Source organism: Triplophysa rosa, linkage group LG4 (genome assembly GCF_024868665.1).
Source record: "Triplophysa rosa linkage group LG4, Trosa_1v2, whole genome shotgun sequence".
In the NCBI taxonomy this organism is placed as follows: Eukaryota; Metazoa; Chordata; class Actinopteri; order Cypriniformes; family Nemacheilidae; genus Triplophysa; species Triplophysa rosa.
In genome coordinates, this window is record NC_079893.1 from 18214418 (window position 1) to 18233407 (window position 18990).

At 36.8% G+C, this 18990-nt stretch overlaps 1 protein-coding gene across 1 annotated transcript in view; it reads left to right on the top strand.

The window, feature by feature from the left end:
- Positions 1-18990, top strand: part of LOC130553016 (uncharacterized) — a 70216-nt gene extending 51226 nt beyond the window's left edge. The window contains 7 exon segments of the mRNA XM_057331753.1: positions 10259-11281; positions 13023-13139; positions 13441-13640; positions 13799-13946; positions 17483-17556; positions 17671-17787; positions 18892-18990. Of these exon segments, the coding sequence (XP_057187736.1) occupies positions 10259-11281; positions 13023-13139; positions 13441-13640; positions 13799-13946; positions 17483-17556; positions 17671-17787; positions 18892-18990 (1778 nt within the window).

Genomic DNA, 18990 nt, shown 5'->3' on the forward strand with positions numbered 1-18990 from the left:
ACTTTTACTCAAGTAATTTTTAAAATAGTGACTTTTACTTTTATTTGAGTAACAATTTCTCTAGTTACTTGTACTTTTACTTGAGTAAAGATTTTGGCTACTCTACCCACCTCTGGCCTTTAGGGACAATGTTTAATGTAGTGGGGCTGTTGGCTAAGCTGAAAAGAGCGTGGTTAGAGGGGATGCTGCTGCAACAGTAGCAGTGTCACTTGGCCTTTTACACACAGGGTTCAAGCTTATTAGAGAGACAATCTGATGGGGAGGGGAAAGCAGATAAATGTATGCTCATTTGACCACTAAGCCTGCTGCTAGAGTATAAATGTTTAAATATTAATGTTTCTGTTGTAAGTGCAGGTAATAAGAGAGAAAATTGTACACATTTGGACAAATAGTCTATATGTTTAAAGTACTTTTATATTTTGTTTAAATTGTTTTAGCTGATACTTTAAAGGATTCACATACAGTACAGTACACAAAGACTAAATATTTTTAAAATAGCTGTAAAAATGTTTAACACTGAGACAAAACTGTGTTAGCTCTGTTTGGTTTGTTCCAGTGTTTTCTGGTTTGTTCCAGTGTCTTGCAACTTAAAGTTCTCCTTCAAACAACACAGGTGCGACTGGGAACCACAATCCTCAGCTCTGAAGGCTAATCAGAAGTGGACAGTAGCGAAGTAAATTTACTTGAGTACTGTACTTAAGTACACTTTTTGAGTATCTGTACTTTACTTGAGTATTCTTTTTTTCTGAGTACTTGTACTTTAACTTCACTACATTTGAAAGACAAATATCATACTTTTTACTCCACTACATTTATAAAAAGGTCCAAAAGTAGAAAATGGTTTCTATGCAGCAGGGTTTTCCTGTGTGCGCAATTTATCTGGCTTGCGATCTGCCAGGACCTTTTACTGCTGCCAAGTATTTCAGTTTTTCTATGCTCGCGGTTTTCCGGCAAGCTTTGAATAGCCATTGGCAGATTTTTTTGAACGCAAATCTGGCAACTCTGGGATCTTCCCCGCTAAACTAATGTAAACGTAGGCGCTGCTACACCATTGATAGCGCTCTAAAAAGGCAAATATAACAATAAAAGATGAAAAGGCACATGTTAAAGTGTGGTGTAATCATCTGTGGGTTACGATCAGTCAAAGATCGTAGAAACATTGTCATGAAAATGATCGGCATACCGGCTAAACGGTAAATAACGTGTGCGTGTTAACTTCTGGTCTGCTGCTGTATCGTTTAAAGTGATTTGGAAAATGAATGATGTTTTTACTGAAGTAACTATAGTTGAAGTATTCCNTCACTCTAGTATATTGCAAAGATATCTGCTTATGATAATTAAAAATATTGGTTAAAATGTAATATTAAAATATTGGCGTTAATACTAATTTTATGTAGTAGGCCTATATAATCAGATACAAAGTAACTAGCTACTTGAGTAGTTTTTTCATTGCATACTTTTTTACTTTTACTCAAGTAGTTTCTATGCTTCAGTTTGACATGCTTATTCTAAATAACTACGATGACATCAGGACTAGATGAAATTTACAGAAATGCTTGTGTCACGACTGGTGGTGAAGAAGAACCCAAGCGCAGGCAATGGCAGTGAAGGGGTTAACAGATATATTTATTAAATGATAGACAAAACAGAAACAAAACACCCACAATGGGGAAAACGGAACTCAGAAATATATATATAAAACAAAAGACTTCCCACAAGGGGGCAAAATGAAAACAAGACAAATAACTAAACTCAAGGTACTCGACACAACTTCTAAAACTAAAACAAGCCAGGATAAAACTAAAGCAAAAACACAAGACTCACAGTTCTCACACGACACAGGAACACGGGCGACGGCATGAACACATACACATACTTAATACACGAGCACAGGACAAAGAAACATGAGGGTAAATATAGGAACACAAACGAGGGATAACGACATGGGGCAGGTGTGGTACATTAAACACTTAGGGAAGGATAACGAGGAAACGAGATGGCGGGAACAGAGACGAGACACTGGAAAAACACATGAGAGGTAAAAACAAACATCTCATGGCCTTCCCACATAAAACCCAAGGACTCTGCCCCGATCCCACCACACGACTAGAATTTCATAAACAAGACGGTGGGACCGTGACAGCTTGTCTCTTCTGTGTTTGTCTATTATTTAGTCTCTCTAGTATATTGCAAAGATATCTGCTTATGATAATTAAAAATGTTGATTAAAATGTAATATTAAAATATTGGCGTTAATATTAATTTTATGTAGCCTATATAATCAGATACTAGTCAGAAGTTACTAGCTACTTGAGTAGTTTTTTCATTGCATACTTTTTTACTTTTACTCAAGTAATTTTTAAAATAGTGACTTTTACTTTTATTTGAGTAACAATTTCTCTAGTTACTTGTACTTTTACTTGAGTAAAGATTTTGGCTACTCTACCCACCTCTGGCCTTTAGGGACAATGTTTAATGTAGTGGGGCTGTTGGCTAAGCTGAAAAGAGCGTGGTTAGAGGGGATGCTGCTGCAACAGTAGCAGTGTCACTTGGCCTTTTACACACAGGGTTCAAGCTTATTAGAGAGACAATCTGATGGGGAGGGGAAAGCAGATAAATGTATGCTCATTTGACCACTAAGCCTGCTGCTAGAGTATAAATGTTTAAATATTAATGTTTCTGTTGTAAGTGCAGGTAATAAGAGAGAAAATTGTACACATTTGGACAAATAGTCTATATGTTTAAAGTACTTTTATATTTTGTTTAAATTGTTTTAGCTGATACTTTAAAGGATTCACATACAGTACAGTACACAAAGACTAAATATTTTTAAAATAGCTGTAAAAATGTTTAACACTGAGACAAAACTGTGTTAGCTCTGTTTGGTTTGTTCCAGTGTTTTCTGGTTTGTTCCAGTGTCTTGCAACTTAAAGTTCTCCTTCAAACAACACAGGTGCGACTGGGAACCACAATCCTCAGCTCTGAAGGCTAATCAGAAGTGGACAGTAGCGAAGTAAATTTACTTGAGTACTGTACTTAAGTACACTTTTTGAGTATCTGTACTTTACTTGAGTATTCTTTTTTTCTGAGTACTTGTACTTTAACTTCACTACATTTGAAAGACAAATATCATACTTTTTACTCCACTACATTTATAAAAAGGTCCAAAAGTAGAAAATGGTTTCTATGCAGCAGGGTTTTCCTGTGTGCGCAATTTATCTGGCTTGCGATCTGCCAGGACCTTTTACTGCTGCCAAGTATTTCAGTTTTTCTATGCTCGCGGTTTTCCGGCAAGCTTTGAATAGCCATTGGCAGATTTTTTTGAACGCAAATCTGGCAACTCTGGGATCTTCCCCGCTAAACTAATGTAAACGTAGGCGCTGCTACACCATTGATAGCGCTCTAAAAAGGCAAATATAACAATAAAAGATGAAAAGGCACATGTTAAAGTGTGGTGTAATCATCTGTGGGTTACGATCAGTCAAAGATCGTAGAAACATTGTCATGAAAATGATCGGCATACCGGCTAAACGGTAAATAACGTGTGCGTGTTAACTTCTGGTCTGCTGCTGTATCGTTTAAAGTGATTTGGAAAATGAATGATGTTTTTACTGAAGTAACTATAGTTGAAGTATTCCCGTTGAAATAAAAACTATAGAACCCTGCCCAAAATACAACAGAAACTATAATGGATTTAATGGTTATAATGGGAATTGTAATATGGATACATGTTGTCTACTTGTATGTGATGGATTCTATTGGTGGGGTGGCAAATCCTATTGGAATAAAACCCCAAACACACTACAAAGTGTAATTTAATTAAAAAATCTCATTCTAATTCAAATATTCATTGTTTTTTTTTTTCAGCAGGGATGGTATTTGCAGTAAAACCACAGTATCCACAAATTTACCATTTTCTATATATAGGAACAATACTCCAATTAATAATGTTTAGTAAAACCACAGCAACTAAAAATACCACTGTGACGAGGGAGGCGTGACAAGAGCCGTGGGAGGAGGAAGCGAAGCCGGGACGCGATTGATAATGAGTGTCAGCTGGGCGTCACACCAGCCTCGAATCTCTCACGGAGGAGATCGGAAGCATAAAAGGACGAACGGCAGGAGAATATGGCGAGAGAGGACCGGGCCCGGACATTTAAGTTTTGTTTATGTTCGTGTGGCCGGCAGTCGTCCGTGAGGGGCGGCCGGCCTGTTTTGCTGCTGGTTTATTGTTTATTTATTTTTATTAAAAATGTTTGAATGTTCGCAGGTTCCCGCCTCCTTCCTTCCATTTATTGAGCTTTATTACAACCATAGTTTCATTATACTAGCTATAGTTTATGTTTGTAGTTAAATTATGGTAATACAAATGGTAATAAATCCAACAAACACATGGCTTCTACACTTAACTATTTACAAGAACCTTACTGGTAAATTGCTGCTAAAACTGGTAAAGGAAATATACAAAATAAAAGAACACTGCTCATAAATACATATAGGCCTAGGGGGCTAATGAGGATAATTAGGCTAAATGATCATACAGGATTATATCTAAACTAAACATATATGTGCTAAACATATAAAGCTCTTAAAGGAGTTGCTCACTGCAAAATTTGCCCCCGTTGACTTTCCATAGTAGGAATAAAAATGACTATGGAAAGTCAATGGGGGCAAATTTTGAAGTGAACTACTCCTTTAATACAACTGATACACAGCAAAATTGCCGGTGTGAAAGGAACACCCACAGTGTCACATTTAACACCGGAAAAGTGTCTATATGTGTCAACACTATGGGGTGTAAATGTTACAATTTTGATAGTCTTAACTTTTTACACCCAATTCATGTAACTTTAACACCCAATTCATGTAACTTTAACACCAAGTGTACAATTACTGTGAGGTCTGAACTTTGATTCTACCGATGAAAATTATGACTCAGGGCATCCATCAGGATCCAGAGAACTCTGCCTCAGCTTGGAGGACACCATCTTTAAATCAAAAACAGGTGGACTCTCAATAAGATAGCATAAGCATTCAACAATATTCAAAATAATAAAAACTATCCATGCTAAATTTAAGATGCTATTATCAAGTATTTAGCAATAAGACTTAAGGATGATTGGCAGCAAGTCATGTGAGTTTCCATACAAAATATGGAAAAAAATCCTAAATGTTCTCACAACCTGTCACGGTCAGTGGAGACAGAACCCAGACGCAGGCAGCAGTTGAAATGAAACAGACTATAATAAAATGATAATCCCACGATAGGGCGAACAATAAACTAAAAGAAGACTCAAACAGAAAACCTCCCACAAGGGGGACAAAACAAACAGGATAATAATTCCAAATAATAAATCCAAACACGAAACATTCTTTGACGGAAGACACGAACGGGATGTAAACAGCATGAACAAACACAGCAAATACAATGCAACGACACAGGACTGGGAATACACGGGACTCACAAAGGGGAAAACTAGCAAGGATAATAGGACAGGGATAGTGACGGGCAGGTGACAAGACTTAACATAAAAGAAAACTTGCGGGAAGATGATAGGGACAGGTGAGGGAGATGAACACTAAACGGAGAAACAAGGGGGCGGAGTTAAACAAAAGACAGGAGGACACGCGGCGAAATGTCACAACAAACTGCCACGTGTCTCCACACAAGACAAAACATATACACAAGACATGGTACTGTCACGACCCTGTCCACAAGACACGAAAACTCCAAATAGGAAGGACAGGACCCTGACACAAACTCACCAAAAATATCAGCATCCACATCAACTCCAGCACAATCTCTTAGGAGCACATTGGTTTCGGGTGGCAAATGGAGCTTGTATGAAGCTTAGAAATTAAAGAAACAAAGTTCAATGTCATATCAACAAATTGAAAAAATACATTTTTGTTTACCATTTTCAAATGCTAGTGATACTGTCAAATTTTATTAAAACACACTAAAAAGAATAATTGCTTAACCATTCAGATAAGAAAACATAAGAGTGAACTTAAATGGTAGTTAAATACAAAGTAAGATATGCAAATAAGAAGTTTAATTTTAACATTACCACATAACACATACAGGTAACATACTTTAACATGAAACATGAATAGTAGACATAGGCTCATATAATTTGACAATCAAGTAATTATATGGTTATAGTACAACAAAAGTAGTGTATGTAATCTTACCTTGAAGAATGAATTCATAGAATTTACACAGTCGTTTTTCGTAGCGATTCGGATCCATTTCGGGTTTCCTCTGCACTCCGCCTAAACCAGCATTTTTTTCGGAATAAAACACTCGTTGTTAGGATTTGAACGTAGTAGTTATGTTCATTTAATCTACTTGTAACTAAACTAGCACATGATACCGCCGGAATGCAGAAAACCATGCGTTTGTCATGCACGCGTTAGCTGTAGCCTATTTGCCATGCTCGTTAGCTAATGGCGACAGGAAGAGATAAAATAATACATGGATTATACAGTTTATCAATTGACCAAGCCATCAAGTTTTGCTTACAAATATATATGATACTTATAAACAATCTTGTATAAAGTACTTGAAAGCGATACTTGAGTAAAAGTACAAGTATCTTACCAGAAAATGACTTTGGTAGAAGTTAAAGTCACCCTTTAAAATATTACTTGAGTAAAAGTCTTAAAGTACCTGACATTTAGTGTACTTAAGTATTAAAAGTAAAAGTAAAGGTATTTTAAAAAAAGTGAACGGTTAGAATTTTGAGGTAATTAAATCAAAGCAAATCTCAAATTCAACAAAATGCATGGTGCTTTTGAAGACGTGAGTAATCCTGAACGCTCCTCTGTAACCTACCATTAATTAGCCTAATGTGGTCTAAAAAAAATCCCTCCACCAGTGTAACGCTAATTTACCTATGAAATATTCGACCGCCACTTAGGCTATACCAGAAACCGTTATTAACCATTTCAGTATTATGGACATGTCTTCAAGAGTTTTGTGTTGAATTAATTTGGAGGGAAAATCATTGGTGTTGTTAAATATCTGCACATTGGCTAATCAGAAGAGTTAACTAGCACACGTTAGCCTGGCCATCACGTTAGCCAGATATCAGAACAGGCTTATGATAACTAATTCATGTTAAGTAACGTTGACATTATGGCTTCATTGAATGAAAATTAATTTAACCTACCTCGATGTGCTTCTTCAGGTTGGACGGGGAGTTTTTGAATGCCAATATAAGGCATAACAAGCCGGGTTTCCATCCAAAGTTGCCAATTTACCAGTAGGGGTTCAATCTTCAGCTGGCTGGCAGGAGCTGCCACTGGCAGGTCACGTGACCCGGCACTCCCGCCACTGGCAGGTCACGTGACCCGGCACTCCCGCCACTGGCAGGTCACGTGACCCGGCACTCCCGACACTGGCAGGTACCATGGCCCGGCACTCAGCTAAACAGAGCCAGAAGATGCAGACTTTAACGCGTTCTCGCAGCTCTTATAAATACAAATTAAATATTTTTTTATTCTGCATTTGTTCGTATGGATGTCTTCTTGTGCATGCACAGCATTTTGTGTGGAATTTTTGCATTTTAAAGCACTCAAAGTACGGTGAGAACAACTGGCAGGTGGCAGTTGCACTGTCAGCTAAAAAACCACTGGCTTTCACTCGTTCCCACAGCTCTCCTGCATAGAAATTATTTATTCTGCATGCATGAATGCTTGCACTACAGGCTTCCTGCTAAGAAGAAATGTCAGATAAAAATTGTTGAGACTTCTACAGTGTAACAGTTCATTGGTCAAAACACAGTTCTTTGAAACTATGAAATTTAAAAAGTGCGTTAAGTGTTCGTTTTTACCGGACTGTAGTTTTATGACATAATAAAATATGTTATTGCTGTGAATGTAAATATTTTATCTGGTCCATTAAGATTATGCTATAGGCATTAAAATAGTCTGTTAAAAATGTTTGTTTTTTGCTAAAATTATTGGCCGTGTCTCACTATTTTACTTGGGTTATACATTTTTGTTAAATAATGTTTCTGTGGCTCAGTGATAGAGCATTGCATTAGCATCGGAAAAGTTTGTGGGTTCGATTGCAAGGGAATACTAATGCTTGAATGCAATGTCACTTTGGATAAAAGCGTCTGCCAAATGAATAAATGTAAATTTAACAATCTGCTTTATATTTTTATTTATGTAAATGGCTGTACATATTACTACTATTGTGTTGTTGGTTTTTTTGTTGTCAAAAAATTGAACTAAACTATAAACAACACAGGCCTATTAATTGCAGCTATTCTCCAAATATAATCAACAAATGCGTTTTCCGTTCGCTCTACGTGAGCTTAAAGTAGCTACTTTTGTTCTAAAAAAAACTTTGTGTCCTTTTACCAACACACTGCATGCTTTCGATTCAGAAACTTGGGATATTGTAAGCTTGTTGTGGATATATCTTATTTTAAGTAATAGCTATAGGGTACAACAAGTATTAGGCTATACATCCCGTACCTTATAATTCCATTGCTTTTTGTATACGTTGGTTTTCTTTACTGTGCACTCTAAAAATGGTTGTTAAAACAGACACACAAACAGACACACATTTACTGCGTTATTTTTGTGACAAAACAAATTGTGTTACTTTAACCTAACGTTTTTTCACAAAGGATAAAACTTTGTTCTAATTGCAACCGCTGTTGGCGGTTTAAATTAATTAATAAAGAATATATTTTCCTGTAAAACTTATTTTTCATCATTTTAAAACATCCATATAATAACCCAAACTAGTTTTTCATTATTTTTTTCTCAGCATTTCTCTCATTGTTTCTGAACCATCTCCAGTGCAGCCTTGATTATCAATGGCAGGTGCCAGTGTATAAATATTGAACACGATTAATAAAATCTTAAGAGTGCTTTTCCACAATCGTGCCGGACCGTTCTCGTTGCTTTGCTTAATCGCTCAACTGCTTTGGGCCAGCCTGTATGTAGGCCTAAATTGAACTTTTTAGAATGTAAACGCAAATACGCGTCACGCGTCACTCGCTGCCTTGGTAACGCAAGAGACTGAGCTATGACTTGAAAAACGTTTTCGTTTGGTACCCCCCAGCTTCAGCTGTTAACCACTTAACCATTAACATTGTTAAGTTAAAATTATTAAATAAATTGAATTGAATAATCACAACCGAGTGACTAACCCTGAGTGGCGACGTCACTACACGCATTCTATCAGCACGATTCAGCATAACAGATTAGCGGTTATGATCAAATTTAATTCATAATCGTTAATTGTTCTCCCGGCCTTTTTTTGCTGACAATCGGCTTCTGGAAAGCTATTATTCAAAAATATACACGCACAATGTAATTGGAGTATGACAGCCAATGGTGTGTCACAATCAACGATGACGCAAAGCTTCTTCCTAGCTAGCGGTTATATGGCGGACGGAGAAATGGATCGTTTATGTTCTATGGTTTGAAATTCACAATCATGGCAGGCAAGTAAAATAAATTATCATATTTCTTACAAACCCATGTTTTCTAGGGACTGTTTAGCCCTAATTCTAATATCATACAAATTAATATAATTTTTAATGACACTTTTTAGCCTTTTTTTAGACAACTGTAATAAGGCTAACTTTGCAGTTAATGAAATTATAGTATGTTCAATTATGTTTTAGAAATGCACACAATAACCTGAAGTAGCTTAAACGTGTACTTCTTTATTCTTTTGTAGAGAGGTCTTTTGAGTTTTCCTCAGAGGACGAACTTTTCAGTCTTTGTGATGACACTGACTGTCCTTACTGCAGGACTCCTGTCCCAATGACTCGTTCACATGTGTCAAAGCGGCATCTTAGATTTGCAATATATCGCAAAGATGCTAACTGTGGTAATTTTCTCAAATAACTAATCATTGCTTTTTTTGACCATGAAAAGTTTCTCACACGTTATACCTTATTATAGTGAAGTTGACCATACCGTGCTACTGCGCTGATGGAGCACAACGCAGGAGCCACTGGCAATGCTCCAAGTGTAAAAAAACTTTACACAGAACCGAGGACTTCAAAACACACCTGGGGAAAAAGCATGGTTTGTATTATTTCAATCATTCATTCATTAATTAATTCATTCATTCATTAATCCATTTATTCATTCATTCATTCATAGGTTATGATGTGACAGAGAAATCATCAGGTTTGACTCAATTTTGTTACATCGTAGTTCAGTAATTTATTATGTCAATGTATTGTGAAATGGGTAATAATATTTTTTCTTTATGTTTTAGGGGGAAAACACACCGTTTGTGTAGGAGAAGAAAAAGATTCTTCTTCAGAGGACCAAGCTCAGGCACAAATCCAACAACAGCCTGTACAGAAAGATCCGCCTTTGCAAAGGGGTCATTTCAAATGCACGAAATGCAGAATTGGCTTTTCCACCACATCAAATTTGATGAGACACGAGAAGATGCAACACAGCATGGAGCAACCTATGCTTTGCATTGATCCAAAAAATGCTATGTAGATCACACCAAAGGAGCTACATGGTCCCAGACTACCAGTTCATGTAATTAAATCAGTCCTCTCAGGTAAAATCTGTTGTGAACCGGAAATATGCAGAGACATGGCAAGGATAGCAGCCCGAAGTGGAAACCCTGGATCTGAATGCAACCATCTTAAAAGAACTTCATCGGCACAATGCTACGTTCCTCCACCACCATTAAACTCGGCTGATTTGGACAAAATGTTCAACAAAGGACTAATTTCCAAGTCAAGGCTCCAGGAATGTAAGGACATGCATTTGACGGCCAGTGAAGAGGGAGTTGATTGTGTCTTCCTTATTTTGGGGGGGGGGGAATATGGCCTCTCAGAGACATACATTTTTTTCTCTGTGTTCACCAACCTCACAGACAATTGGTGTAGACTAGGAAGAACGATAGTGACATTTGACAAAACATCTGGTAAATGGCACTGTCAGTGTAGGGGCACCAAAAACACACTGAGTTGTGTTCACAGATACCTTTGCATGTGGTGGATATTCCAGGAGCGCCCAGAATTACTGCAAAAAGATGTAACTCCAGAAGAAATAGAGGACCTCGAGGAGCATGCACAAGAGATTATTGGTGAGACACAACCAACAAATGAAAGCTCATCAGGAGTTTTTAAAATGACAGAGTACTTTCTGAAGTGCAAAAGAATTCCTGAAAATCTCCCACAAGATTTGATTACCACTGAGATGCCTATCCCTGAAAGCTTTGTGCCTGAAGAGACACAGTGCCCTTACTGTCCTGGACCATGCCCCCCTAACCTTGGTGAAACAGTACTGAGGACAAAGCATGCCACCATTTATGCACTGTTTTCTGTTCACAGAGGTATTTATTATACTTTTTGTTGAGTTGAGTTAGTTACTTTGTTATGACTGGTTTATATATCCAGTACATATATATTATCAGTGTTGGGTAAGTTACTCTGAAAAGTAATTCATTACTAGTTACTAATTACACATTCGATAATGTAATTAGATTACTGTACAAATTACTCTCTTCAAAAAGTATTTAATTACTTATTACTAATTACTTTCTATATCCTACATCAACCTTGATGAGTTAAGTGATTCAAGGATAGACATGAAACGGCTCTTTTAATTCATTCAAATAAATAATATTAAAGTATTATTATTAATTACAAATGTGAGAATTATACATTAAAGCACGGATTTTGAAGTTAGACTTTGAATTTTTATGTAAATTCCTCTTCTGCACACACACATATTACACAAAGTATTTACTTTAATTACATCAGAAGTAACTGTAATTAAATTACAGAAAAAAATTAGAGTAATCCCTTACTTTACTTTTTCAAGGGGAAAGTAATTAAATTACAGTAACTAATTACTTAGTAACTAGTTACACCCAACACTGTATATTATACATTTTATTTATTTTTTCTTTACAAGGTGTTGCAGTGTACATAAAGAAATGCCCAGTCTGTGGAATCTCAGTCAGATTCCAAGAATACAAATCTGGCTTTCACAATTTCAACAACAAAGTATTCCTCACACTCCCTTTGTGTCACCATTCTGCCTGTCATGTTTTGTTTTGGCCACTAGGAGTCCCCATTGTGTTCTGGTTTTGATCCCTGTTTAATTTGAGTAGTTGTTTTCACCTGTGCCTTGTTTTCCCGTGTAGTACTTAAACCTTACTTTTTCCTCAGTTCCTTGCACTAAGTTTGTATGTCTGAACTCAACCTTGTGTGTTCTACCCATGTGGACTATTGCTTGTTTGCCTGCTTCCCGAGACTGGATTTCTACTGTGACCTTTTTTTGGTATGTGTTTGTTCCCCTGTGAACCCTGCCTTTTTTGAGTTTGTTCTATTTTTGATCACGAGGTTTTTTTGATTTTGGACTTTGTGGATTTACCTCTCCACCTTTTGGATTATTTACTTTTGTGAAGACCCTGCGTTTGCTTTTGGCTTTTTATTTTATTAAACTGGAATACTCAATCTGCTGTGTCTGCCTATATCTTCTGGGTTCCATCTAATACCACGTGGCTCGACTGGTGTAGTGATTATCCCTTACACCAGAGACCCGAGTTCGAGGCTGGGTCCTGACACTTTGTGCTCACTTTTGACCACAGCACTTTCTGTAAGTTTAAAAACATTTTTAAAAGCATTGTGACTACACAGAATTATGTAATGTTTTACTTTAGTATTACCCTATGTATATTTGCCTGGTAATTCGTCTTTATACTTGCAACAGAACCACATTGCTGTTGGACGTTTCTTACGCACATTAGAGGAACACAGCAAAGTGCATATTCCTCACAACACACTGAGAAAGGCATTTTACCACTTTAGTGCTTTGAGAAGCTATGCATATAATTACTTCTGCTATCGCTGTGGCCATCATGCTCCTATATTGATAGCTGACACAAACTGGAAAGTGGCATTTGACTTACCAGGTAAGAATTTCTTATACATTCATGAAAAAGGCTGTTATAAGCTTGCAAACAATGTTTTCCACTGTCTGCTCTTAAAATGCTTTTTTCTGTGTAGTGAATCTAATGAAACGACCAGATCTGACAAACACTACTTCCCAGGACACACAGGTGAATGTTACAGATAGATGGGAAAATCTTGAGAAGGAGATAATCGCTACAGGATTCAGTAATGGTAAGCTGTTTTACTATACCTCTTAACCAAAATATGTACTTGCTATACAATACTTACTAAAGCAATAAGCCCCGAGAAGCAGTGAGTTACAGTGCATTTTATAACAGCTAAGGGGCGTTGTTAGGCACCACGCAAAACTGAGTGATTAAAACCACTTTGGCTGTTATAAATGCACTGCAAATGCACAGCAGTTACAAATCAGGCAGTTTATAATGTCTTGGAACGGGGCTAAACCAATCAGAATCAAGAACCAGAACTGACCATTTTATCATTTCAATTATTTTCTTCATTACTTCTTCAGAGTCATCCAGCAAACCCTTTTCTAGCTCTCTGACCTATTCTGCCTTCACACCATGGATTGGACAGTATTCCAGAATATCCGATGTCATACCAAAGACTGAGATATTGAAAGGCCTCTCACAGAAGGACAGACTGTGGACCAAGAGGGCCAGTGAGGAAGTAGATGAAGACAGTATATTGCAAATACTGGATACCAAAGGGGTAATTACACAATCAAACAGATTCTAGCAAATCATTAAAAATGTGTAATCAAACATCTAATACTTTTAGCAGTAAGAACACGATTGCAAGAATAATTTGTCGTTTGGCTGAATTTGTTTGCCTGCAGTAATAACATTTATGTATGTTTTTTTTGCAAGCCTCGAAAAGAAGATCTTGAAAAGGCCTGCAATGCTCTAGGTGTTTCATCAAGTGGCTCACAGTCTGACCTCCTTAATAGGCTTGAGGAACTTCTTCTGTATAAGGATATATATCCTAAAATGTTTGTCAAGCTTCATAAAGCAGGAGGTAAGATGAGGCATTGTCTGAGATAGATAACAAACACATTTCAATACAGTATATCTATCAGAAATGACCATTTATGTCTAGAAATTAGAAGATAATTTTTTATATATATACTGGATCTATCAGACATTACCATTTATGACTAGAAATTAGATTTTTTATTATATAACATTAAAAAATAAGACACAATTGGCTTCCAGTTACTGGAAAAAATAGGTTATTTTACTCCTTTTTAGCTGTAAACTCGTTGAATCAAATATATTGGGAGAAAATAATAATAGTTCTCAAATTTTCCGGTTTTATTTTCACAAGTGGGGTACTGCATCTTGGTTGCACCCATGGGGTGGTGTATTACCATTCACCCCTGTGGTGGCAGGAATCTGCTCGAGACCACGGGGATGCTCTCCTAAGTTTTAAATACCCACCCACTGTCTTCATCTCTGATATAGCTGGACGTGTAGCCAGACACGTAAACAACCGGACTAATCAAAAGTTTTTCCAGCCATATGATGGTAGGCTGTGTGCCTCAACTGACGAGAACATCTCTGGTGCCTTGGGGAAAAAATTAAAAGTGGAACACGAATGGGTAAATACCCTAAAAAGCTCCATGGGTCCAAGTGACGTTCAAGAGCCTACAACTGACAGACTCAATTCCTCCCACCCTCTCACTGGAACCAGTGAACGATACTCACTTTATGACAGATTCCATGAAAAAAAACAAAAAAGGCCTGAGGAAAGGCTGAGGAGCTTAAAACTGTTTCCTGATCTTGCCTCTTTAGTGAACTCTGCTTCAGCAGAGCAAATAAACAAAGAACTATCCACAAGCAAGTACTTTCTTTGTCAATTAAAAGACATTCATTACATGTTTGCCTTGAGACTGTATTTCCATTTACACAACCAGAGGATCAACACCGCCTTCTTTCAGGACATTCAGAGAATGTCCAACAAAGATGTTCACTTGGGAAGACATGGGCACCTAGTAATAGGTGTGGAAACAAGCAAAGGTACTATATGCATTACTTATAATTAGTTAATTTAAAAAATGTTGTTAACAAACAAACACATCTAGCCAATCAGAATTAAAATTGGGCGGGTCTTGGTTGCCGGAGTGAAGATAATGGCGAGTAGCAAGCAGCAAACATAGGCAGGATGGAGAGTAAGTTTATAAAGCCTGAAGCGGGGGTGGGGGTCAGCTTTTAAGTCCATTATGACAAATATGGCATACACAAATTTGAGACTGTGACATAAAGATCGTTAACTTTGTGTTGTTTTGGCAAATCATCTAATCAGACCTCCGTTTCCACTTCTACGCGTCAAACGCGCGCGCTAACTGCGATCGAGATATCAAGGATCGATATCTAAAGCGTCTAAATCGTTTTCAAACTTTTTCACAGCTTATTGCACCTATCTCACAGAGTTGTGTCATAAACATGGTCGTTTTTGTCTGAAGTGAGTGTAAAAAGTAGAAAGAATTCGGATGTCAATACATTGTGACAGCAGCCTATCATGCTATTCTATGTGGTTGATATGACTCAAACAAACGAAAAGAGAAGCACTCATGGCTGACTACGTAACCTTTGGAGCTTTTATAGGAATTTATATAGTTTTCGTTTCACAGTTTGTAGTGCAAAATTGGCCAGTAGGAGTATAAAAATGGATAATAAATCTGCCCCCATTTGCGCACACGCGCATAACATCTAACGAATGTTTAAATAAATACTTTTAGCCAAACTAAATGTTGTGGTGTAACGCATTATGACTTTCAACGACTACTTAACAAACGAATTAAATAAAACGAAAGTGAAACTAAACATTAACTCGGATGCATCTACAGTGCCAACCTAAACGAGATTTAGAGCTTTAGTGCAAACTCTTTCTCAGCTTCACGTCCGCCCTCCGCTATACCCGTTTTCGCTTCACATATGAGCTGTGAATGGGTCTCACAAAGAAATACGTCATCAACTAGAATTTATCGTTTATATCGCGGGAAGACTAATTCCTATCGTGTGGGGAATTTCTACCGGTATATCGCAAACGATATAATATCGCCCATCCCTACGACATAGCATAAAAGTTTAAGAAACGTCTGTCTGAGAAGCTCAAAAACGGCATGTTACTAGGAAAATGCTCTTCAAATAATGTTCTTTTTTGTTTGACAAATAACCCTGTGTATGTGTCTACTCTTGCAACCCCGCAAAAAAGTTCTGTTATTTTACTCTGAATTACTTTAATCATTTGAAATGCAATTGCAGAGGTGTACCAAAAAAAAGAAATGGCGTCAGCTGAGCCACAAGTTGACTTAACCATTACTGAGGAAGAGCTGGAAAGTTTCACAGTGTCACTGTTTCCATTAAGTGAGCAAAATAAGGTACAGTCGGACTTATGTTTTTTGTGTTATCCTGTATTCTAAGGAACAGGTTACAGTGGCCAAAACCTTCAGCCTAATATTTGCCTGTTCATTTACAAACAATTAATGGGTTATTATGTTTTTTAACTACAGGACAAATTGAAACAACTTTACATAACCTGGAGGAGAGAAAAGGAAATCATTCACAGATTCTCAAAATATGCAACACTACTTCTTACGGACTTAAGAAGTATTTGCCCCTCTACTCTGTTAGACGAAGACCCAAACCAAAAGATGCCATGGCTAACAGATAATGTAAGTTTGCTTATGTTATTATGTTTGCTGAACGTGCCACTGCATACAGTGCATTTAATATTTAGTCAGAAATACACTCATATTTTCTTCACAATTAATGTATATTAAACCTGTGTATTTATTCTTAAGGCAGTGAACTGTCGCCTTGCCCAACTGGCAGCAAAAACACAAAATGTAAGTAGCTGACTATTTAAGGTCACTTACTTAATTTTGTCTTATGACAAAGGACACATTGCACAATGTTAAACATTTTAATTTGAAAAACACATGCGCTTCATATCATGCACAGGTTGTTGCCTTGTACACAGATGTGTACATTTTGTGGTACAGGGAGTGGATGGAATACAAAGCCATTACAAGGTCACATGTTCAGAATCTTGAGGTACACTTGACTTTATAATATAACAAAATGATAGCAACAATACAGAGGTTTCATATACTGCATTGACTTGCATTTATATAATTTCCATTTAGAATGCTGAAAAGATCCTGCTCCCCAGAATCGTCGGGGGGAACAAGCCAGAATCTGGAACCCACTTCATACTCTGGGTAAAGTGTACACTTATATCAACCATATGAAAAAACAAGTGCTGTCACATTGTCTTGATATGATGACTCTATGGTCAATAATTCTACAGGTTTTCGATGTCCCAGAAAAAGAGATCAGAATTTATGATTCATCGAGGAGCTTACTTCCATTGAAAAAAATGACATGGACATTTTGAAGTAACTCATTGAATTCTATTACTTTCATATACCCTTTAATTCAAAATATGACAATACATTAGACTTTAAAAATCTTTATCTTGGATATTACAAAAATGTGGAAGATATGCATAACTTGTGTACACTGTTTTAACATAAAATCTATTTATAGAGAGGCCTTTCCAGAACACTGGTCACTGGAAGGATGGACTGTTTGCTATCCACAACAATGGATGCAGCGAGACGGTGTGAATTGTGGTGTATTTGTTTGCACTGTAAGGTTTATTTCTCATTTAAGTATTACAATGTAAATGCATTATTTTTACTTTTTAACAATGTACATGTCTTATCTTTATAAAGGCAGCAGAAATGGAAGCAAAAAATATGAAAATGTCCTCAGAAGTGCTGCAGCCTCGTCAACTCGTGCACCTTCGTGTTCATCATGCCACAAGCATGTTAACAGATGTGGCAATAGAGGTAAGATAAAGGGGAAATAACGAGTTTCAATAGAATTCAGACTAAAAGAGAATATTATATTAACACAAGTTTACATGGACAGGACTTTCCGACTGTAATTGTAAAAAATTATCTTCTAATTTCTAGACATAAATGGTCATTTCTGATAGATATACTGTATTGAAATGTGTTTGTTATCTATCTCAGACAATGCCTCATCTTACCTCCTGCTTTATGAAGCTTGACAAACATTTTAGGATATATATCCTTATACAGAAGAAGTTCCTCAAGCCTATTAAGGAGGTCAGACTGTGAGCCACTTGATGAAACACCTAGAGCATTGCAGGCCTTTTCAAGATCTTCTTTTCGAGGCTTGCAAAAAAAACATACATAAATGTTATTACTGCAGGCAAACAAATTCAGCCAAACGACAAATTATTCTTGCAATAGTGTTCTTATGATGCTATAAATGTAGTAGAGAATGATCAGTATTATTGCAATATGGATACAAGGGGTAATTACACAATCAAACAGATTCTAGCAAATCATTAAAAATGTGTAATCAAACATCTATTACTTTTAGCAGTAAGAACACTATTGCAAGAATAATTTGTCGTTTGGCTGAATTTGTTTGCCTGCAGTAATAACATTTATGTATGTTTTTTTTGCAAGCCTCGAAAAGAAGATCTTGAAAAGGCCTGCAATGCTCTAGGTGTTTCATCAAGTGGCTCACAGTCTGACCTCCTTAATAGGCTTGAGGAACTTCTTCTGTATAAGGATATATATCCTAAAATGTTTGTCAAGCTTCATAAAGCAGGAGGTAAGATGAGGCATTGTCTGAGATAGATAACAAACACATTTCAATACAGTATATCTATCAGAAATGACCATTTATGTCTAGAAATTAGAAGATAATTTTTTATATATATACTGGATCTATCAGACATTACCATTTATGACTAGAAATTAGATTTTTTATTATATAACATTAAAAAATAAGACACAATTGGCTTCCAGTTACTGGAAAAAATAGGTTATTTTACTCCTTTTTAGCTGTAAACTCGTTGAATCAAATATATTGGGAGAAAATAATAGTTCTCAAATTTTCCGGTTTTATTTTCACAGGTGGGGTACTGCATCTTGGTTGCACCCATGGGGTGGTGTATTACCATTCACCCCTGTGGTGGCAGGAATCTGCTCGAGACCACGGGGATGCTCTCCTAA